At 43.3% G+C, this 24,215-nt stretch overlaps 1 protein-coding gene and 1 long non-coding RNA gene across 2 annotated transcripts in view; both read left to right on the top strand.

Annotated features, from left to right (window-relative positions):
* LOC146493661 (uncharacterized) overlaps positions 1-24,215 on the top strand; it is a 534,640-nt gene that overhangs the window by 8,360 nt on the left and 502,065 nt on the right. The window lies entirely within an intron of this gene.
* LOC146493676 (CMP-N-acetylneuraminate-beta-galactosamide-alpha-2,3-sialyltransferase 1-like) overlaps positions 5,753-24,215 on the top strand; it is a 33,921-nt gene continuing 15,458 nt past the window's right edge. Inside the window, exons 1-4 of the mRNA XM_085148826.1 lie at positions 5,753-6,300; positions 21,335-21,623; positions 21,834-22,030; positions 22,215-22,382. Of these exons, the coding sequence (XP_085004952.1) occupies positions 21,375-21,623; positions 21,834-22,030; positions 22,215-22,382 (614 nt within the window). The 5' untranslated portion in view covers positions 5,753-6,300; positions 21,335-21,374. The remainder of the gene's footprint in view (positions 6,301-21,334; positions 21,624-21,833; positions 22,031-22,214; positions 22,383-24,215) is intronic.

Raw genomic sequence — 24,215 nt, 5'->3', positions numbered from 1 at the left:
TTCCTGTTTTACTTTGAACGTCCGTGTCTCATGTTAATCTGGTTTTGCTTCCCTTGTCTCGTTAGCCCTGATTTGTCCCAGCTGTGTTTCCCACCTGTCTCCCATTCCCTGATTGCTCACTCTGTGTATTTGATGGGCAGTAACGCGTTACTGTAATCCGATTACTTTTTTCAAGTAACGAGTAAAGTAAGGGACTACTATTGCAAAAATGGTAATTAGATTACCGTTACTTTCCCATAGGAACGCTGCGTTACTAAAACCGTGATTTTTTTTTTTTTTTGCGAGAATGTCTCATGACAGTGACGTAAGCGAGTGCGACGTTGGTGACAACAGCTGTGTGCAGATCAACAATGGATAATATATCGAGTGCGGGAGAGAGTATGAGCATGCAGCGTTTAAAGCGAGTACTGACCTTACTTTGAGTTTGATTCCATAAAAAGTGACAAAAACATTAACGTCCGTTGTGCGTGGGAAGAAAACTTCTTTTTACAGTGAAAAAAACCCCCTACACTTCCAAGCAAGCACCAAGTCTGCTACGACTTAATGGGAAATTCACAGAGAAATTCGCGGATTCTTCCACTGACCGCTGCAGCACACCTGGGTAAACCAGGGTAAACCTCGCCTACCCTACTCCTGCTTTACAGGTGAAAATAGAGCAAAAGGACCGCTAGTCTTTGATTTTATTTATTTTCTGCTGTGTTTTACTTGCATCTATTTGAAAGAGTGAGTGTAAACACAAAAAAAACCCCAATTTTATGTGCTGGAATGTGCAGAAAATAGGTTTAAATATTAAACAAATTTCTTCCAGTCAGAGAATGTTGCATATAATAAAATTTTTGCTTGATGCATAAAGTTAAAAGATTAAAACTAATAAAACACGTTTTAAAAATAGACTTTTCCATTTGATTACATTTTGTATGATGGGTTATGCAGAAAAAGTAAAATTGGGCTGAAAGATCTATCTCTTTATCACCTATTCAGGTTGTAAATCGTGTTTTTAAAAAGTAACTAAGTAATTGATTACTTTTGAAAATAAGTAATCAGTAAAGTAACGGGATTACTTTTTTGGTGAAGTAATCAGTAATTAGTTACTGATTACTTTTTTCAAGTAACTTGACCAACACTGGTATTTAAGCCCTGTGTTTTCTTCGGTCTGTGTCGCGATCTCCCTCATCTCACACTGTGTGGTCCATTTGCCAGCCTGCCTGTTTAGTTTACTGGTATTTTCACATTAGTTATTTTATCTTCAGCAATAAAGCTGTTTTTGGAATACACTTTTTGCCTCCTGGAGTCCGCACATGGGTCCTTCTCTCCTGCTGCACACATCACATGACAGAAATACAGAACATGGACCCAGCAGACTCGGCTTGGTATCAGCAGTTCGCAGTTTGTGCCTTCCCCAAGGAGAGGGTGAGGCAGGAGGCTAAGCATGCGCAGGAGCTCGAGTCAGCCTTCTACGGGTGTTGTTTTGCTCGGGGAGGGCCCCCCCCCGATTATAAACTCACCTCAGAGACTTTTGGAATTTCATTTCTGAATGAAGAATTGTCAGGGGTTGTGTGTGGAGGCGAGGAAGAAAGAACCCAAACGCAGGACTTGCAGGTAGGTGAGGACTGGTGTTTTATTGTAGAGAACGGAGGAATGAACAGAACATGAGATGGCTGACTGACTGGCCAACTGAAAGACTGACTGAATGGCTGACTGAGTATACGGCACACACGGGAATGACAACATCAATGACACGACGGTGAAAAAGTGGAAACAGAAGACTTAAATACACAGACTGATGAGGATGATAATGAGAGACCCGTGAGTGCACAGCTGAACATAATCTGGCTAATGACACATGGAACGAGATGGCACAGGAACAAGTGAAAAATACAGTGAATATGAATGAACTGAAAATACTGGGTAAGCAACCCAGGAACCCTGACAAGAATTAGACTGGGAGGAGTCACGTGATGGAGCATTTGGGAATGGCCGCGCCATAGAGAGTCTCTGACCCCCGTCGACCCTACATTAGTTTTAAAACAAGGTAAACGCTCCCAAATAATATATTTCCTCACTGCGGTGACTTGCTAGATCAGTGTCCTCGGATTTATTGAGAGACATGGCCACAGGAACTAAAAGGAAGAGCGTGCAAACCCGAATCTCCATGGTGGCGGCGGGGGAAAGTAATGCTAGCAGTGCCAAGGTTGGCCCTGCTAGCCAAGAAGAAGGGCCAAAGATGGATATAAGTGGCCTGTTTGCCGAAATGACTAAGCTTGGAACTATCCTAACTAGTGTTGCGGCCGATGTATCTCACATCAAGTCAGACATGGTGGAATTTAAAAATGCTATAAGTGCAATCCAAATACGGTGACCGAAGCTGAGGGCCGCATTTCAGATGTGGAAGACAAAATGAGGAGCATAACAGAAGATAATGGTAAAAACGCTAAAAAGCTTGAACAACTTTGGACCCGAGTAGACGACCAGGAAAACAGAAACCGCAGAAAGAATGTTCGGCTTATCGGTCTGGAAGAGGGTCTGGAAAGTGGTGGCAGCATAAATGACTTAACTATGACTGTGATTAAGATACTCGCGGATGGCCTAGGTCTACAAGGGGAGGAATATGAGCTGGAAAGATGCCATAGAAGTACGAGACCACGCCCGGGACCTGGTCAGCCACCTCGAATCGTGCTGGTGACATTTCTCCATTACACTGCACGACAAAAAGTTCTCATGACCGCTAAGCAGAAGAAAGGAATACTGTGGGAGAACTGCCGCTTGTCATTTTATGAAGATATGACCGCGAAGCGAGCGGCGCAGAGGAAGCTTTTCTCCCCAGTAATGAAGAAGCTATGGCAGCATCAGATAAAGCACACCCTGGCACATCCAGCAAAACTTCGATTAACGTGGAAAGGCCAGCAGAAGAGCTTTGACAGCGTTGAGGAGGCAGAGAAATTCATGCGTGAGAACTTTCAGGAAGTGGTGGAGTAAGGGGTTAGTAAGCTAAATTACGTGCATGGGAGCGCATTGTTAATAATTTCATAAGACGGGGGCGGCCTCCCTGGGGTGTCGACGGGACAGCAGGAGGACAGCAGTTCACTGTCCACGGGACAATCACGGACCAGAGACGGTTTTGCCCACGGGGCTGTTGTTTTTTATTTTTGTATTTTTTTGGTAGAGATTCTATAGGTGAGGTACTGTTCTTGTTTAAACTTATGTTCTGGTTCAAGCAGGCTTATCAGCACAGGTTAAATGGTTATGGGTTGGAAGATATAAGGCTTATAGATACCTTAACATGGCATAGTCATGGGGAATGTGGACGTTAATATTGTGTCATGGAATATAAATGGCTGTGGCACACCAGTCAAAAGGAAAAAAGTGCTTAGCTACCTCAAGTCGCATAATGCTGATATTGCATACATCCAGGAGACGCATTTTGCGACTGAAAATGAAGCATTGAAATTAAAAAGGGATTGGGTTGGGGAAGTATTTCATAACTCAAGATCAAGCAAGAGTTGTGGTGTCATGATACTTATTAATAAAAGACTAAACTTTGTATTATTGAAGGAAAGCCGGGATGAAGACGGGCGAGTGTTGGCTCTGCAGGCTCTCATTAATGGAGTTCAGGTCGTTCTGTGCAATATTTACGCCCCAAACAGGGATGAACCTAATTTTATGGATGAGGTTAACAAGATGCTAGGGAACATGAAGGGCCAGATCTTGTTAGGTGGAGACTTTAATAATGTGATGGACGAATATATTGATAGAAGTGCCATTAATGCAACTTCAAGTACTAGAAGTGGGACAGCGATAGATGCTTTAAAAGAAGATCTCAGTGTGGTAGATATTTGGAGGCTGTTTCACCCTATGGAAAGAGAATACACCTTTTACTCTCATTTGCATAAGACATGTTCCCGAATAGATCATTTTTTGATTTCTAAATCATGTGTCCATTTAGTAGTAAACTGTGACATAGGTGTGATTGCTTTAACAGATCACGCACCAGTAGAATTGCACATAAATCTAAATGTCGAAAAGAACAGAACGGGTAGGTGGAGACTAAACTCAAGCATATTGCAGGACAAAAAATTTGTATCAACCCTAAAAGAAGATATAAGATTTTTTTAGAGGTGAATGTTAGCCATTGTATGGGATGCTTTGAAGGCATTTATTCGTGGAAAGTGCATAAGCTATAGTTCTAAGAAAAATAGAGAAAATAAGGAAAAGATAAAAACTTTGGAGGAAAATATAAGTAAATTGGAAAAACAATTAGCAGGAAAATTTGATGATAATAAATTTAAAGAGATTTGTCAGCTTAAATATGATCTTCATGAAATTTATAACAAAAAAGCAGAATATGCCCTCTTTCGTCTTAAAACTAATTTCTATGAGAATGGTGAGAAGACAGGCAGGCTTATTAGCCAGACAACTTAAGCAAATGGACAATCAGAATGTTATTACGGCAGTTAAAAAGGATGATAAATTAGTTACTTCCTCTTCAGAGATCAACACAATTTTTAAAATATTTTATCAAGATTTATACACGTCCGATAATAAAGTAAGTATGGATCTGCTGAGTACATACTTTGATAAAATGAAAATACCAAAAATCTCACAAGAGGGTAGGGACAAATTGGAAACTCCACTAACTGAGGTAGAAGTAAAAGAAGCTATCCGTGCAATGAGAGCTGGGAAGTCACCAGGAATGGATGGATTCCCAGTTGAATTTTACCATAAATTTATAGATTTGCTATGTCCTTTTCTAACTGAAGTATTACCTGAAGCCTTTGAATTTGGACGACTCCCTGCAAGTTTTAATCAGGCAGTAATATCACTAATTCCAAAAGGTGACAAGGATTTAACTGATCCAGGTAATTACAGACCGATAAGTTTAATCAATGTGGATTGCAAAATTCTATCCAATGTTTTAGCAACAAGGTTGGAGGTTGTAATACCACAAATTATTCATCAAGATCAAGTAGGGTTTATCAAGAATAGATCTGCTTCTGATAATATGAGGAGATTACTACACCTGCTGTGGCTGAATAGAAATAACACAAATCCTGTATTGGCTATATCTTTAGATGCACAGAAAACTTTTGATAGGGTGGAGTGGAACTTTCTGTTCACAGCCCTGGAAAGGTTTGGAATAGGTGACAACTTTTGCAGATGGATTAGAACCATGTACTCTGGTCCAGAAGCAGCTGTATTTACAAATGGGGTACTTTCTCCTTTTTTTAGTATTTCCAGATCAACACGTCAAGGATACAATTTAAGCCCATTGCTATTTATAATATTTTTTAGAGCCATTAGCTATTCAAATCAGAGAAAATGCAGAGGTTAAAGGTGTATTTGGGGGAGGCAGAGAACACAAATTATTCCTGTATGCAGATGATGTGCTGGTATTAAACCAAGACCCAACTAATTCTATCACAAAACTATTAGAGGTGATTAATACATATTCATTGTTTTCGGGGTACAAAATTAATTGGCATAAATCAGAGGCGATGCTAGTTTCCCGGGCCTGCAGTCATAACTTAATATCGGGCTTTAACTTTAAGTGGGTGGACAATGGAATGAAATATCTTGGAATTGAGTTGAACCCCAATATTGAGGATATTATGGCTAACAGTATGGGAAAATTATTAAAAAAGATCAATAAAAACTTGGGTAAATGGAGTAAACTAAATTTGACATTGTGGGGAAAAGTGAACACAGTTAAAATGGTTGTGGCACCACTCATCAACTTAATAGCTGATGAGTGGTGCCACAACCATACAGGAATGCTGCCTATGTGTATCCCGCGATGGATGTTGCAAAGCTACAATAATATGATAAAAGATTTTCTTTGGAAGGGTGGTAAACCCCGTATTAACATAAATCGACTGTCCCAACCTAAGAAAGAAGGGGGGCTAGCCCTGCCCAATATAGAGTATTATAGCATCTCTTTTGAAATGGCTAGATTAGGCAAACATTGGGCAGGGAAAAACAATATAGATTGGATTTTAATAGAACAAGAGCTTGCATCTCCATTCACACCAATTGATATTTTATCACAAAAAGTGAATAATCATGGTAAGACGCAAAACCCTATTTTGAAATTTTCGAAAATGGTATGGTTGGAGGTGTATAAGAAATATAAACTTATCTATAAACTGTAGATAATTACAGGGCTTCACCACAAGGAGGAAGCAGTTCTGAGTATGGCAGGATACTGCAAGTCTTTACCACAAGGTAAAGTTTTTCAGACAAGAAAGAGACTGCAGACTGATCACATCTCACAACTACTCTCTCCACTTTCTTTGTATAAAACAGGTTAGTGTGTTTTCTGATCTCAACACATTTATAACGACACAACTCTTTTCTATGTTGTTATAATGAAGTTTTCATTTTATCATTATTTCTATTTTATTTTTTCTCAAATGTAGCTCCTATACACACTTTTTCTGTCCTAATTTGTATCAAAAGTCTTGAGTAGATTGACAGATCTAATTTCCATATGATAGAATGATCACTCATATGATTCACTACTATAAATAGGGTGTGTACTTTTATTTTGGGAGATGGCTCAATGTGTTTTTGTTTATTTATTTCTGTTAGTTCTTTTTACATATAATAAGATTAAACAGATGGTTTTAAAAATATTACAAATTAGGTAATCCCAGTGTTAGCGTTGCTGCACAGATATATTGGTTAAGATGGACCAGTGCAGAGTTCAGCTGCAAGTTGCAGCATGTTTCAGATGCGACAGATACTTTGAAATCAGACAGATAACATTAACCTCCTAGGACCTGGCGTCCACATATGTGGACATCACATTTTGGGTTGTCTAGACCAGTGCTTCCCTTGAGACATGTCACCCTCAGCCGCATACCCCTTGCTAGGAACGACTCTTAATTAGTGTCTATAAATACATTGCAATACCGCATGCATAAAAATAAATACTGCACAGTCTATTATTTCTCACCAACAAATGAATTTATTAATATATTTTAGTTAAAACAGAATTTTAATAACGAACTTTACTACTTAATACTAGCAGTGTATCAAAAGATTTATTAGAATTCACCGTTTTGTCGAGAGCATAAAGGCCATATATGAACTTTCATTAAACAGAACTTTATTTAATGTGATGGATGTGCTTGAGCAGAGGCACACGCTTTTCAATGTTTGGCTCAATTTGGGAAAGGCTGAGTCTTATATCGTTTTCCACACAAAGTCTTGCTCTGTATTTTGTTTTCATGTTTGTTAAAGCAGAAAATTCCCTTTCGCATAAGTATGTGGTGGCGAAAGGCATCAGAGTCTTGACAGAGCACTTAGCCAGCGCGGGCTGTTCAGTGCGCAGTCCTTTCCAGAAATCCGCCAGGGTCTTTTGAGCGTGTTCAACTTTTAGAGATCCATCTGTGGCGATCTCAATTAGGCACTCCTGATCAGACGGTGATAACGAAGTAGGAACGGGTGACGTATCCAATCATTTGAGCCATCAGTCTCTGGGAAGTATCGGCGTAACTGCACCGCCAGCTCCTCAAGGTGCACGTTACATTCGCGCTTTACACTTTTTAATAGTGTGAGATCATTAGAGCGCAGAAAATCATGCAGCACGGGAAAGACTTCAGTATTGTTTGTATCCATGCAGTTCTTCCAAAGGTTTAACGTCTTTATCGTGGCCTCAACTTTATCTTGAACATTGAATATAGTTGCAGAAACGCCTTGTAATCCGAGATTGAGCTCGTTCAGACGAGAAAATATATCACACAGATAAGGCAGGCACGTAACGTAGGCTACTCTTCATCATGCAAATGTTCAGACAGCTCAAAGGGATGGTTACTGAAGAAAACTTTAAGTTCATCCCTCAGCTCAAAGAAACGGGTCAGCACTTTCCCTCTAGATAGCCAGCGAACCTCTGTGTGGAGTAATAATGTCTCATGCTCGCTGCCCATCTCATTGCACAACGCAGCAAATAAGCGGGAGTTCAGCGGCCTGGCTTTCACAAAGTTAACCATTTTTACACTCGTGTCCAAAACATGTTTCAAACGGACAGGTATTCCCTTTGCAGCAAGAGCCTCTCAGTGGATGCTGCAGTGTACCCAAGAGGCATCTGGCGGGACTGCTTGCACACACGAAACCACACCTCCGTGTCTCCCAGTCAAATCCGTGTATCCCAAGTAGCTGCTGTAAAACATTTTCTGACATTGCATTGATGCGCCGTGAGAAAGTATTGTTTGATGATGGAATGTAGTGGTGTGCGATACTGCATATTTTGGTATGATCCGATACCAAGTAAATTCGGGCCAGTAACGCCGATACCGATATGATACTTGTTTTTGGTGTTTATGTGTACTGCTGGCAATGTAGGCTACTGTTACAGCAACCGTATGATCACTGTAAGGGTGGACAGTGCGCGGCTCTGGGTGAGCCGGAGGCTGGCGCGCCAGCGGGACCTGCCAAGCTGGAGACGGAGGTCGAGGTGCGTGGGGGTCCTGCCACGCCTGAAGGCGGCATGCTGTCCACTTTGGCACGCAAGCTGCATGGTCCTGGGCCGTCTGCCCAGCTGCCTGTGAGCCCCAGCTCACTTCCACGGCTGCTGCGCCGCCGCTGCTTGCCATATGGGTGGTGGCCATCAGGCTAGCCCCGGGGCTTCCGCTGGAGGCGCGGGCAACCGCCAGAGTGGACACTTCCCTATCGCTGGGCTGGGGCATGGGGCGCCGATTCCCTCGCCTGCTCCCTGGGTGAGGTGAAACGGGCGAGGGGGGTATGTGGCAGGGCGTGTTCTGCGATGACGCTGCAGGTTTGGTGGTGGTGATGTGTACGGCTGGCAGCGGGAGAGCTGAAGCCGTTGAATGTACTGTTACAGCAACCGTGTGATTATTGTAAGAATAAATGATGCTGCGAAGCATGAAAATGCCATCGGGTCTGCCGTGGTGGCGATCTTTTTTTTTTTTTTTTAATCTTAAGTGCACGCAAACCAGTAAACAAATAAAAACAAATACTGTTGATAAACTATAATACAAAAAATCACAATTAAAATTCTCAACAACAAAAACAAAAAATATATATAATTAATATGTAAACAACTTAACAACCCCCAAAGTGTCTGTGCAACACCGAAACATAAAAGTGGGGGAGAGGGAGCAAAGTGCTCCCTGCTGACACAGGAGCCGTGAGTCCAGCGACCTGGTTGTTTCGTTTTTACCGAAAGCACAGCATAGCAAACAAGCAGAACTCAAAGTAAAGAATCAATCTCACCAGGCTAGTATCGATCCGATGCCGACTTGGGATCGATACTATCGATATTTGGATCGATCCGCCCACCACTAATGGAATGGACTGTATCGTCTTTTTTGCCTTTTCCCCCAAAATTGTCCCTACCATATCTAAAGCAGCAGGGAGAATGAGGTCCTCCACAATAGTCTAGGGTTTCTTGTTTTTTTTCGCCACTCTGTAACTGACCATGTAAGATGCTTGTAGTCTGTTTTTATTCATAAGATCTGGCACTTGAATGCAGGTTTTACTTGTTGAAAGTGATTTTAGCTGTCGCTCAAAATATTCTCTTGGTTTATTTTTCAAATGGGGATGATTTGTCTCTAAATGTCTGCGCAAAAGTGAAGGTTTCATTGAGTTCTGAGAAAATACTTTTGCACAAATAACACATTGTGGCAAATGTGGAAAATACACCAATATTTATACATGTGAACCCCAGGAAATATAATTGTCATCATATTTGCGCTTCTTTGATGAGGTTGTGTTACAGTCCAAGCTGTCATGCTTTCTCCCACTTTGACGCTCAGCATCAGACACTTCATCACTTTCCACATGACTGGCTCCAGCTATGCTAGCCACTTGGCTAGTAACCACAGATAAATCCGTGCTAGCATCCAAATCTGACGAACACATTGTTGATCACCTGGGCTGTCACTGGAAAATGCATCGTCAGATATGAGCTGATTGGTTGTTGTGGCCGGTGTCTCTGTGGTAGGGCCTTTTTTTTTTTTTCTTGTTAACCACTTGTCCATTTTCGCGCTGCACTGAATGCTTGGAGGCAACTTCAACTGTTAGGTGTCAGTCATTTGGGCAAGTCACACCCATGTATTTTGTCAGAGCTATTGTTTTGCTGAACACCAGAGGGTGGTATATAGTCATGTATTTGATAGCCACATACAACTTCGGCTTTTAAAATTTTTGATTCCCACTCCAACCCCAACCCGCATACCCCCTACAGCCACTTGCGTACCTCCAAGGGTACGTGTATGCTAGTTTGGGAACTACTGACCAAAATACTAAATTTTGCTCTACAAGGGCCTGATATAACTTACAAGGACATTATACTACCAGTGTTCTATGGAAATTTAAAATGAATGTCATCATATGTGGATCTAATTTTTCTCAAAAAAAACCCCGAAGAAAAACAAATTCTTTGTTTTTACATCAATCAATTCCCAATCCGCCCAAATAGCAAAGAGAAATTAAAAATGAATGCCATGAAAGAGTTCCGGTCTTAGGAGATTAAATGCATATTCTTTTATTGCATAAGAAGTTTTTTGCAATATAATTTTGTTAACATGTTAAAGATATCAGAGTATTAAACAGGCTGATGTTTTTTGTGTGAGAGGCTCTAACAGGAGAGAGATGATATAGAGACATGACATTATTAGAAAATACTTTCTACACACTTTCTAAATGTATAACTTTTTGCAGCAATTTGAACTTTTTATTTTTCTGCTTCTCTTTCTCACTCTGCTGAATTTGTCCATTTGTATCATTGGGTGTAGAAAGCTTCCGTTCCATCATCTCTCACCTCTCAGCGATGGGTTTCTCAGTTTGCAGAAAGCAATCAACCATGGTAGTTACAATAAAAGCAGAAAACTTTATCAAATATCTGTTAACATTCAGAAGAAAACACAATTTTTCTCTTAAACTTACAGGGCCAAACTTCGTGTACTTTAACCCTTTAAGACCTACCATAGAACCAAGTCCGCCAGAGCTTATATTATATTTTTACATGTTGTAGTGCCATTTTTGGGAGCATTTCAAGTTGATATACATCAATACAAACATTATAGCCCAAATTTTAATAATATGTCTGCATTAAGTGCATAGTAATTACATAAATTGCAAAAAAGTGCAATAAACTACAAAACAAATTAAAATTGTTTTTGTTTTTTTTAACATATATTTCTAGTTAGAGAAATTTAAGAGGCTTATCCCACAAAACTGTAAATACAAAATAGTTTCCCACCACAGGAAATTTATTTTGAGTGTGTTCATAGTTTTATTTTTGAAATACATCAATTTTTATATACTGCAGGAAAAACGAAAATAAATATTATAATGCAAATTTGCAAAAAAGACAGCATATGCATCAAAATAAACTATTTCCAGCAGTGCAATATGAGTCCTAAGCATCCCAGAATCGACACAGAAAGTCATAAAGTCAAACACAACTTTTAAAAACACCAGTATAGGCTCATAAGGCCCTGATAGTAAAAAAATACATTTCCGCAAAATGATGTCACTTCCGGTTTTGGGCAGGTCATGGCGGACATGCAATAGTTCGTGCTGATGGATGTAGGAAGTGTTACAAACAGCTGATCGGATCGGCAAAGCGCGTTTCTGGAATATTATGTTTTTGTTGCTGCAAGCGCTTTTTATGCAGTTTTTGCAAAGCTATATGTGGAAGGAAACTGACTTAGGACAAGCTGATGCCATAAGATGTAAGTACAACTTCTCCGGTTTCATATGCAAAAAAAAATGATTGCGCTAGCTTATGTGGTTGCAGTGCTACCGGGATTTAAAAATAGTTACGCAAAACGGAGCGTGCCCGCTCCGACCGGCTTTAAAGGATTAATCAGAAGGAAAAACAAACTAAGAAAAAAGGTAAACTGTCATGATAAGCATTTTGTGTTTTCTTGTATTTTTGTGTCCAAGTCCAAAGCAAAATGTCCACGAAAGGCACTGGAGCTGAGGAAACTCATACTCAAACTCAAAGTTATAAACAGTTCAGGGGGCTGGCCCGGAGGGTGACGGCACAACAGTCCATACCAAAACAGTTCAGGAAGTTAACCCATAGGTTGACGGTACCAAATTTCAGAAAGTTCTGGAAGCCGACCGCGGAGCCAGCAGTGGCAACGGAACACTTCTGGAGGCCAACTGCGGAGCCAGCAGCCAAGATGGAGTAGCTCTTGAGGTCGACCGCAGAGCCAGCAGCAGCGACAAAGCAGTTCTGGAGGCCGGCTGTGAGGAAAGTGGCGGAACTACAAACCACAGCCTTGGTAGGGCACTGGTTCAGTAGCTACATTCAGTAGCTTTAAAAACATGAGAAACTGTTTTCAATTCTGAACTGGAAACGGCAGAGTCTGTTCTTGTAGTTCCAGACTTAGCAAGAGCTCGTGGCAAAGAGTCAATCTCACTCACCGAGATGGAAGAATCTAGAGTGGAACCGTACATCCTGGCACTGGGATTTCTTCAGCGGGTGGCGAATCCTCATTAACAGACTTGGGCAGCTGCTTCAGAATCAGAATCAGAATACTTTATTAATCCCGAAGGAAATTAGGGTTACAGCAGGCAGCACGCTAATGGCGCATGCGCACTTACAAAGGAACCTTCTGACCAACTTTACACAAACATCACATTGGGGAGACATGTCAGAAAGGTAGGCTGATAGGAAAAAAACAACGAAAATACATAACATGAGGTAAGAGGAGGAGAAAAAAAACTCCACTCAGACTGAGCTCCTAGTGGGAGAACAGTTTGATAACAGAAAAAACACCTCAGCACAAAAAGCACATGACTATCAATACACCATAGAAACACAAGAAAAGCAACAGGGGCGGGTAAAGGGTAAGAGAGAGCCGGTGTAGACAGCGCATCAGGTCCTGCAGCATGTCTGCGCTGGTCCAGTTGACTGCCATCTTCCCCGGTAGGGCACAAGCATCGAAGGCGTTTGGAAAGGGAGGAGGATCAGTGTGTGCATATGTGTGTGTGTGTGTCCAGAGTTCAGCTGAGACAGTGTCCTTCGCCCTGCTAGGCTAAGTAAACAGTCTTCCAGCCAACCCAGGTGGCCTTGCATGGAATGGGGGGAACAGTCTAAACACAGTCATTATCAGGGTGTTTTTGTTCGGCACCCTGAACAAAACTCCGCTCTTGATGCGGAGAGGGTCACCGCATCACTTGATGCGGAGAGGGTCTCCGCATCAAGTGATGATGGTTTTTACTTTAGTGCGAGCAACTCATATGAATTTCAAAGCTGTTCTCTCAATCTCCCGTTGGAGAGCCGTGAACTTTCTATGATGTTATCCAAACTTACGTTCCGTGATGTTGTCATTCTTTTTGCTCAAAGAGCAGGTTCTGAGAACTCACGATCGCAGTGCACTTCCCCAAGATGTGATCGAATTTGCGCTCAAAGGTGTTATTCGAGCTAGCCCCTCCAGATGTAATCCAGTTTTTCACTCAGAGGTCTTGTTCTGATTATTCACGGCAGCCGTGCGTTCTCCAAGATCTTCTCCGTGCTGCACTCAATGAGCCCATTTTGAGAAACTCACGCCTCGTCCCATCATTTCAATCCCAGCGGGCAGCCTTGTGGGGGTTTGAACAGCCGGTTTCACTTCCTTAATTCTTCGATAAGCCAGGGCCAAGCCAGCTCCGATCAGCAAGAACCCTGTTATCATTGTTCCGAATAGGTAGATATCTTCAGCAGTCAGGCTCACCCGAGCCCAGACTTCTCATTGAGAAGGGGTGTCAATTGCATTCAGAGACCAGTTGATCAAATCCATAATTCCTCTTTTAGGTTTTAGAGAACAGACTATGAGAGAGTGTTCCAGGGAAAAGTAAGTAAAAACACAAGACAAGACAAGGACATAAGAAGCTAAGCAGGGAAGATAAGGGCAGGAGAGGAGAAAGTGCGACCGCCTTCACTGAGAGCCAAACATATGATATGATATATTCGAGGAAGTCCAGGGTTCTGAGCGTGGTGAAGAGAGCATGTGGCGCAGACAGTGCTTCTTCCTGAAAGCGGGAGAGGCGAAGGAAACTGAGAGTCTTGGAGCAGCAGTGACCGGCTCCTCATCCTCTGACCATATTCCTGCCAAGCATGAGGTAGGTGAGGGGTTGTCAGAACAGGACGTGAAGGAAGAGGGATTCTGATGCTGTGACTGCAGCTGCTGCGGCAGTGCCGTGGTAAGCTCCATCTGCTCCGGCATTGGTGAAGAGATGGAGAGAGCAAGCTCACCAGCCCTGACTTGCACCATCCAGAAAGCTACAGAGCTGCCCAGCCCAGTGTCCGTAGAAAACCTAGTTAGCCGAGGTTTGCTCCGAATAACAGCATCTACCGCGCTCAGCCTAACTGTCATGGTTCTCAAATACTTTTGCATAATTGTTATTATGGTTTCAGGCTGGTTTCACTCATTATGCATGAACATCACATCCACAACACTTCGGATTTTGTTGAGAAGGTGAGAGATGTCATTATGGTGAAACCATGGTCTCGTACAATGTTAGATCTCTCTTCACTTGCATCCCAGTCACGGAAGTGTTGGCGGTAGTTCTTAAGAGATCCAGCAACAGGACTGCTCTCAGCATCGTTTGTTTTTGGAACTGTGTCTTCATTCCACTTACTTCACAAACAAGGGCCAGTTCTACAGACAGAAACATGGGTGTGCCATGGGTTCCCCAGTTTCACTCATCATGGCCAATTTGTACATGGAAGAAGTGGAAAAGAGAGCTTTGCTATCCTACCCTGGAACACCACCAAGCCATTGGTTTAGATATGTGGATGACACCTAGGTGAAAATCAAATCTCAGGACGTACCACAATTCACAGATCACATTAACTCGGTCAACCAACACATCAAATTCACCAGGGAGGATATGAAAAGTGGGAGATTAGCCTTCTTAGACTGTGAGATTTCCATCAGTAATGGGGCCCATCTAAAAGCTGATGTGTAACTGTTACGCCCCTAGTCTAGGCATGTAGAGACGCACATAAGGTTGGAGGAGAGAGAGACAAATACCCGCCCTGGTTCCCAAGCCAAACATCCAAAACCAGTTGTGAGTAAAAAAAAGCTGATTTTATTGAAGGTAATGAAGCATAGCTCCAGGGTGAACCCAGGCCACAATAATAAACAAAACCAACTAACTAAACCCTACGAAAAAAAAACAGAACAAACAAATGACAATACTAACCCTCGCTCCCTAACCCGGAAAACAGGAGAAAACTGTTCCCAAAGAAAAAGGCGGCTCACCCCTTCCACTTCAGCCTAAGGGTGCCTAAGCACTAAGTTAACACAGCAGGAGCGGCTCTCACAGATCACGCTCACACAAATACACAGCAAAAGTATAGGTTGGAAACCAGGGTCAGGACCGCGTCGGCTGTCAAGCTACTCGCTTGCTCCACTCTCTCTCTCTCCGGCGGGAGCTGTCAGAGAGGCTTTTTGAACGCGGTCACGTGTTCCACGGTCCAATCAGCTGCTCACTACTCTTCATTAGGGGAGGGACCTGCAAAGAGTCTTAAGCACAGTAAAGAGACACAAAACAAAACAGCCCACACAGTGTTCTTATGGCCACAGCCGTAACACCCCCCTTCCCAAAATCAAAGACATCTCCTTTGTAGATGTTTTGGACAGTTATGTTTAAAGGAAGACACGGGATAGGGCATCCGCTATCACATTCTCTGTGCCCTTTTTATGGCGGATTTCCAAGTTGAAATCCTGCACCAGGAGAGACCATCTCATCAGCCTTTGGTTCGAGTTCTGCATTCGCATTAGGAATACCAGGGGATTGTGGTCGGTATAAACGATCACAGGCGAGGGGCTGGAACCGACGTACACCTCAAAATGCTGCAATGCGAACAGCAGAGAGAGGGCCTCCTTCTCAATCGTGCTGTACCCTCGCTGATGGACATTGAATTTCTTTGAGAAATAGCCGATTGGGTGATCCACACCATGATGGTCTTCCTGTAGCAATACGGCACCTGCTCCGTTTGCACTAGCATCTACCTCTAATTTAAAAGGGCATGCAAAATCAGGGGCAGCCAGCACTGGCGCACTGCACAGGAGAGTCTTAACAGCCAGGAATGCACTCTGACACGCAGAGGACCACGCAAAAGGTTTCAACACACTAGTGAGGCTAGTGAGGGGTGCGACCACTTCCGCGAAATTTTGACAGAAACACCGGTAGTAGCCCACCATGCCGAGAAAACGGCGGAGCTTACGCCTAGTCCGAGGGGCAGGAAAGTCCAGTATGGCCTGGATTTTGGCCAAGATAGGGCGCACTTGTCCCTTACCCACCTGTTTTCCTAAGTACGTCACCATGGCTTTACCAAAATCACACTTGGCGAGGTTGAGGGTGAGGGATGCCTTTTCCAGGCGATGGAACACATCAGTGAGTGTCTCCATATGCTCTGACCAGGTGTCTGAATAGACAACAATATCATCTAAATACACTTCACACTTGCAGACGCCTCCCAGCACGATATTCATGAGCCGTTGGAATGTGGCGGGAGCATTGCGCAACCCGAAAGGCATGAAAGTATACTGAAGAAAATGGTCAGGAGTAACAAAGGCAGAGATTTCGGCCACGCATGATGTTAGAGGAACTTGCCAATAGCCCTATAACAAGTCCAGCTTAGTAACAAACTTCGCAGAACCGACCCTATCGACACAATCTTCCATTCTGGGAAGAGGATAGGAGTCAGGTTTGGTCACGCTGTTCACCTTCCGAAAATCTGTACAAAACCATGGGGTCTTATCCGCTTTAGGCACTAGGAGACACGGGGAACTCCATGCACTAGAGCTAGGAACAGCAAGACAATTTTCCAACAGATAAGAGACTTCTGTCTGGAAAAGTGCACGTTTAGTGGGATTCACCCGGTAGGCATGCTGTTTGATTGGAGGATGGTCCCCCACATCGATATCATGCTCAAGCACGGTGGTACAGGATGGAGTGTCCGAGACAAGATTAGGATGATTCTCAATCAACCGACACACGTCGTTTTGAACATCATCATCTACCTCAGTTAAATGTGACCTTAAATCACGTAGGATTTCAGAATTCCTAAATTGTGCACAGCCCACAGCACAACCGAAAACCAAATCGTCACCTACTGGGTCATACCGGGTTTCGGAACCTGGCACCCCCACAGTCGCAACTGTTGACACACCACCAGCAAAGTATGGCTTCATCATATTAATATGACACACACGACACTTTTTCCTTCGCTCTGGGGTGTCGATCCGTGATATAATCCGTGTCACTCAATTTTGCCTGCACTGTATACGGACCACTGAACTTTGCCTGGAGAGAAGATCCAGGGACCGGTAGAAGTGTTAAAACTTTATCACCAACCTCAAATTTCCTTTGCACAGCTTTCTCATCAAACTTCCTCTTCATCTTACCCTGCGCTGCAATGAGAGCATCGCGTGCGATTGCACATGCTTTATGCAAGCGCTCTCTAAATGAACTCACATAATCCAACACATTTTCCTTAGGAGCATCTGTGTCGGACAGGAAGTTCTCCTTGAGCAGTCGCAACGGGCCACGCACTGTGTGACTGAACACCAGCTCAGCAGGGCTAAATCCTAGCGACTCCTGCACACTTTCCCTCACTGCTAAAAGGAGCAGCGGCAACCCCTCATCCCACTCCTTTTCAGACTCAAGGCAAAATTTCCGCATCATGGATTTCGATGTCTGATGAAACCGCTCGAGTGCACCTTGCGACTCCGGATGATAGGCACTAGATTTCTGATGTTTAATGCCAAGTGATTGCAAAACTTAAGCAAAAATCTTAGACATGAAATTAGAGCCTTGGTCGGTTTGGACAGCCTTTGGTAACCCGAAAGTAGAAAAGAAGTTCACCAACGCCTTAACAACTGGTTTAACCTTAAGGGTGCGCAATGGAATTGCCTCGGGAAAACATGTAGCAACACACATCAAAGTCAAGAGGTACTGGTGGCCCGATTTTGTTTTAGGAAGTGGACCAACGCAGTCGATGAGTATGTGTTCAAAAGGTGCCCCTAAAACTGGAATAGGGTGTAATGGAGCGGGTGGAATGACTTGGTTAGGCTTACCGCTAATCTGACAGGTGTGACAAGAACGACAATACTTAGCAACGTCATTCTTCAATCCTGGCCAAAAGAAATGACGCAGAATGCGGTGGTAGGTTTTTATAATACCTAAATGTCCAGAAAAGTTGTCATGGGCAAGACTAAGAACTTTGTGTCGGTACTGTTGAGGCACCAGAACCTGCTTAAACACATTCCAGCCCAGATCACCAGCTGTAGGCGGATACCAGGTACGCATCAACACATCATCCCCAACACTGAGCCCTTCAGCGGGTCACAGGTTTTAGATTCAGGCTCCAGCTCACCACCAGCGCAGAGAAAAGAATCAGACAAATCAACATCACCGTACCTGCGCTTGTGCGCGCGAGTTACAGCGCAGGCAGGAAAAACAGAGGGGGAGCGCTCAGCAGCAGGGTCAGATAACAAAGTATCAGGCACAGGATTCTCAACCACTCTCGGGGTAGAAAACACTTTCCCGTTCGCTAAATCATTCCCCAGAATCATCGCAACTCCGGGCACTGGCAACTGATTGCGCACTCCAACCGGTACCGAACCCGAAACGAGCGGCGATTGAAGAAACACATTGTGTAGTGGTACTCGCAGCACATCCATTTTTACTCCCCAGACAAGAGCATCCGAACCACAAAAAGAGTCATCAGAAAAAGGTAGAATACCCTCAAAATGAGTGTCTGCGCGGCTCCAGTGTCACTCAAAATCGTGATCGGCACCCGATCCTCCTCTTTTCCGTTCAAAGAAACAAATCCTTCCGACACAAAGGGACGGTAGCTGTCATCAAAGCTTTCACTTCCCACTTCATTGCTAGGTGAAGTGGAAGCAGACATAGAACGAACGAAACCCACACTTTTCGGCTTCCTTACCGTGTGGGCCTGCTCCCTGCGCTGTAGTGATGGGCAAACAGCGACGAGGTGCCCAATTTCATGACAATAGAAACATTTGCGATCTGACACAGGAATAGCAGCAGAACGTGTCTGGCGCTTAGGGGAAACCCTATAACTTTTGGCAGGATGAGTTGCGGAAGTGTACTCACGGCGCGCCGTCAAAAGTGTGGCACGATGAGTTAACACAACTTCATCGGCAAGGACAGTTGCTTTAGACAATAACCCCACCTTCTGTTCGTTAAGGTACACCACAATATTTTCAGGGAGACATGTCTTAAACTCCTCCAGCAGGATCAACTCTTTCAGCTGAGTAAAGTTCTCTGCTTTACTGGCAGCCAACCACTTGTCAAATAAGACAGCTTTCTCACGTGCAAACTCCACAAACGTTTGACTGTCGGACTTGCTACAGGCACGAAACTTCTGCTGATACGCCTCCAGTACTAATTCATAAGCCCACAAAATAGTGGATTTGACAATCTCATAATCCAGACTGTCAGCAATGGAAAGACTCGCACAAACCTCCTGCGCAGTAAAGAGACACAGAACAAAACAGCCCACACAGTGTTCTTATGGCCACAGTCGTAACAGTACCATAAACCTACGCATACCGATCATCCACTGAAGCAAAAACTGGGTGTCATCAGGACACTACAACACAGAGCGAACACCATCCCCACAGACACAGCGACCATCACATTAAGAACATCACATTAAGAAGGCCCTGAGTAAATGTGGTTATCCCAGCTGGACTTTTGTCAAAGCTGGGAAGGCGCCAAAAGAAAGTTCCAGCCGATCCAAGAGACCTGTGGTGATCCTCTATGTGTAAGGAGTATCGGAGCAGTTGAGACGCATTTTTTCTAAACATTGTGTCTGTGTGGCTTTTAAACCCCAAAACACGCTGCACCAAAAATTGGTCCGCCCCAAGGATTGGGTCCCCCGACACACAGAGTAACAAAGTGTTGGGTCTGCGCTTCCACAGGCCCCGCTAGTTTAGAAATTTATTCTCGTTAACGACAAAAAAAAGACGAACATCTTCAACCGGCTTTTACTTGCTAGCAAGGGAAGGTTGGTTGGAACCAAGCTCTTGGAGCTCAACGCTCCTCACCTGTCTCCAACCCAACTTCTTCAACAAGCAGCCCTTCTTGCAGCTATTTGTTTCCTTGACAGCTACTTTTTACGCAAGCACCTCCCCTCGTAACCCCCCCCCCCCCTGCCTATGGTTCTAAAAGACAAGGCACTATGTGTGTATGTGTGTGCACGTATAAGCACCTGTATGCATGTGCAAGAGTGTGTGTGTGTGTGTGTGTGTGTGTGTGTGTGTGTGTGTATATGTGAGAATGTGTTTGGGGGTGCGTTTGTGTGATCTCCTGCTCACCAAAAGGGTCATAAAAGCAGGGAGCTTACCACACAAGAAACAGATCTTTCAGATAGGATGTGCCTATAATAAAGCCTCCCCTAGCACCAGAGTAGCTGGAGAGTTGGTCAGAGACAAAGGAATGTCTTTGATCATGCTGCTTGAACTAAGACTTTACAAATTTAAGAAACACAATGACAACATTTAACAATTTGACTCCAACACATAGTGTACCCTGTTAAGTGCCAGGAGGATTTCCAGGATTTATATATCGGGGAAACCAAACAACCTCTGGCGAAGTGGATGCCATAACACAGAAGAGCTACCTTGTCAGGCCAGGACTCCTCATTCTATTTACACCTACAGGCCAGTGGACACTCTTTCACTGATGAGGATGTACACATCCTGGACAGGGAGGAATGCTGGTTTGAGCGGGGAGTCAAGGACGCCATTTATGTAAAAAGGCAAAGACCATCTCTGAATTGAGGAGGGGGCCTAAGGGTACATATTTTGCCATCATACAATGCTGTGATTGCAGCCAATTCCCCAACTCTCTGTGAATGGTACTCATGGCCATTGATCAGTGGGCTTTGATCAGTGGTTGTTGATCAATGGTCATGAGAATTTGCGTAATTATGATGAAGGAACTGACCTCCCAGCCCATTGCTCCTTCAGTGGGCCGGTTTCAGTCATGGTGCAAATGCACTTCTTATAAGAGTTGGGAAACCTGCAGTCAGCGGAGTCTGAAGAAGTTACTTGGATGAGTGACGAAATGTTTCTCCCACTGAAAACGCTATGTCCAGATGAACAGAATTAACTTTTGGAGATGTGGAAGTGACAATTAGTCCAAGCATGTTTGTAGACATTAGTTGCATCCTATCATTTAGGATGATAGGAAATTGATTTTAATATTGGCTAAGGTCTTGTTTTGAGTATCATTGTGGTAATAAACAGTTTGGTCTTGTTTGCGGCGTGATGACGTGATTCTGTATGGTCATGTGTTATCCCATTGTTAAATCCTGTGTTTTATAATGTATCTACAGAACGGATCAGATCCTCTTTCAAGAATATCAAGGTGTGAAGATGCTTCAGAGGAAACCATTACTTTTCTTTGTCTTCCTGTGTGTCCTTGCCATTGGAGTCATTTCAAGAGCTTCATGGATTTTAAATGTGTACCAGGATTTCTTCCTCCCTCAGAATGAAAGTGTTTGTGCCTGCAACAAATGTTTAATGGAATATGACCCATGGCTTAGTGAACTTATGAAAGAATCTCCTGAGCCCATTCTATCACCCAAAAACAATATCTCAGAGGATACATTTAACTGGTGGAAGGTAAATGTTAACTTCTGTATTTTAAACGTATGTATGTAGGTATGTATACTTTTTTTTTACTGATTTCAAAGACAAGTCATTATCATCTTTTTAACCAAATTTCCAGTGCTAATAGGGATTTTTTTTTAATAAATATACTCTCAGAATAATCAGTTAGTACAAAAAAGCTAGTGAACTCAACAAATTAATTAATTACTTTTGTTATGTCAGCGCATACAGACAGACAGACGCAACTTCGCTGTCTACAATAAAACAGTGGACAAGGTTTTTCAGATCTTCCCAACCAAAGTCAATTTCACAAGATCCAGCCCTGACCTTTGTAGAACTTGTGCTGTGGTTGGGAATTCTGGTAATCTCAATGGATCGCATTATGGACGACTGATAGACTTTCATGATATTGTCATAAGGTAAGAGTAGAACATACTATTTTGAAATCTTCATGCATGTGTTATCTTTAAATATCTGTAAGCATTGCTAAAACCTTTAAAACTCAATTGAATAAGATATTTTCTTTCCCAAGTATGGATGTTCATTCTACATATATCATCCAATAGATAATAATATGAACAATATATCCTCTGTGCTTTTTAGAATAAACCGTGGGCCCACAAAAGGCTTTGAAAGAGATGTTGGAAACAAAACAACATACCATGTGATGTATCCAAGGAGTTTCAAAAATTTGGACAACACCACACATCTTGTGTTTTTTCCATTCAAAAGTTTCGATCTACAGTGGCTTATCCGGTCTTTTGCTCAAAGGTATGTGTGTATTACAAAGGTAATATTTTTATTTGGTCCTGTATCTTGGTGATTTAACATTTATGATTTGAAAGTGTAGTCTGAATACATAACTGCAAGACAAAACCCTTTGAATATACACTTTTGTATATTTTGTATTATATTTTCTAAAAGGAAAAAAATGAATGAAGAAAGGAGAGCCCACAAGAAATAAAAGTAATGGGAAAAAAATGATCAGAATCCGAATCGCATTTATTAGCCAAGTATGCATGCACAAACACATACAAGGAATATGGTTCCGGTCGCTGGTGTCTCTCAAGCACAACAATGTAAAATACACAATATATGAGCGACACAATGAACAATATACATAAACCACAATATAAAAACGTCTAAATCCTTATATACAGAAAATACAAGATTACAGAAATGAATACCACAGAGTGTACATAAACTGCAGTTGCAATCTGGCAGTGTGAAGCAATGTGACAGTTCAACAGTTTAGGAGGGAAATGGCAAGGGGAAAGAAACTGTTCCTGTGTTGGGTGGTCCTGGTCTGCAGGCTTCTATACCATCTGCCAGAAGGCAGCAGGTCAAAAGGTCTGTGTCCAGGGTGTGAGAAATCTGTGATGATTCCCCCTGCCTGTTTTCTGGTCCTTGAGAGGTACCAGTCCTGGATGGAGGGCAGGGGGGCTCCAATGACTTTTTTTGCTGTCCGTAAAGTTCACTGCAGTCTGCACCTGTCCTTTTTAGTGGCTGCTCCATACCAGACTGTTATGGAGGAGCGCAGGACAGACTCGGTGACTGCAGTGTAGAACTGGATCAGCAACTCCTGTGGAAGACTACACTTCCCCAGTTGTCTCTGGAAGTGTATCTTCTGCTGGGTCTTTTTGAGGATGGAGGAGATGTTAGTCTCTCACTTCAGGTCCTGGGAGATAGTAATACCCAGGAACCTGAAGATTTTCACAGTAGACACCGCGCGGTCTGATATGGTGAGATGGAGCAGTGTTGAGGGATGTCTCCTGAAGTCCACTATTATCTCTACAGTCTTAAGCATGTTCAGCTCCAGATTGTTCTGACTGCACCAGAGTACCAGCGGCCCAACTTCCTGTCGATACTTACAGAAAGACATAAAAGAGAGAAATAGACAAGTGACATGTATTGAGGTAGGTCGGAGGGGGAACAATGTAATTTCACATGAGATAAAGTGGCAGGAGTGAGCAGCAGTACAAATTTGAGCCATACAAGACTAAAAGTGGCAATTAGTGCAATATTGTCTCATGAAGGGTTTGTTCCCTTCGCCTCCGGGTCGGGGAATGGATCCTGACTGTAGTCTGTGCTTATGCGCTGAGTGGCAGTTCAGAGTACTCAGCCTTCTTGGAGTCCCTGGGTGGGTTACTGGAGGGTGCTCCCCCTGAGGACTCTGTTGTCCTACTGGGAGATTTCAATGCTCACGTGGGCCATGACAGCAAGACCCAGAGGGGCGTGATTGGGTGGAACGGCCTCCTGGATCTGAGCCTGAGCGGTGTTTTGTTATTGGACTTCTGTGCAAACCACAGTTTGGCGATAATGAACACCATGTCCATAAGTGCACATGGCACCAGGACACACTAAACGATCGATGAACGATTTTGTGTTTGTATCACCAGACCTGAGGCCACATGTTTGGACACTTAAAGTAAAGAGAGGGGCTGAGCTGTCAATTGATCACCACCTGGTGGTTGGTTGGATCAGGTGGAGAGGGAGGACAATGGCCAGACCTGGTGCACCTAAACGCACAGTGGGGGTGTGCTGGGAACGCCTAGCAGAGGTCTGTGAGATCCTCAACAGCATTGAGTCCAAATGGACCATGCG

The sequence above is a fragment of the Neolamprologus multifasciatus genome, chromosome 22 (genome assembly GCF_963576455.1).
Source record: "Neolamprologus multifasciatus chromosome 22, fNeoMul1.2, whole genome shotgun sequence".
NCBI lineage: Eukaryota > Metazoa > Chordata > Actinopteri > Cichliformes > Cichlidae > Neolamprologus > Neolamprologus multifasciatus.
The sequence above is the reverse complement of the archived record's forward strand: the minus strand, read 5'-3'. Positions and strand labels throughout refer to the sequence as shown.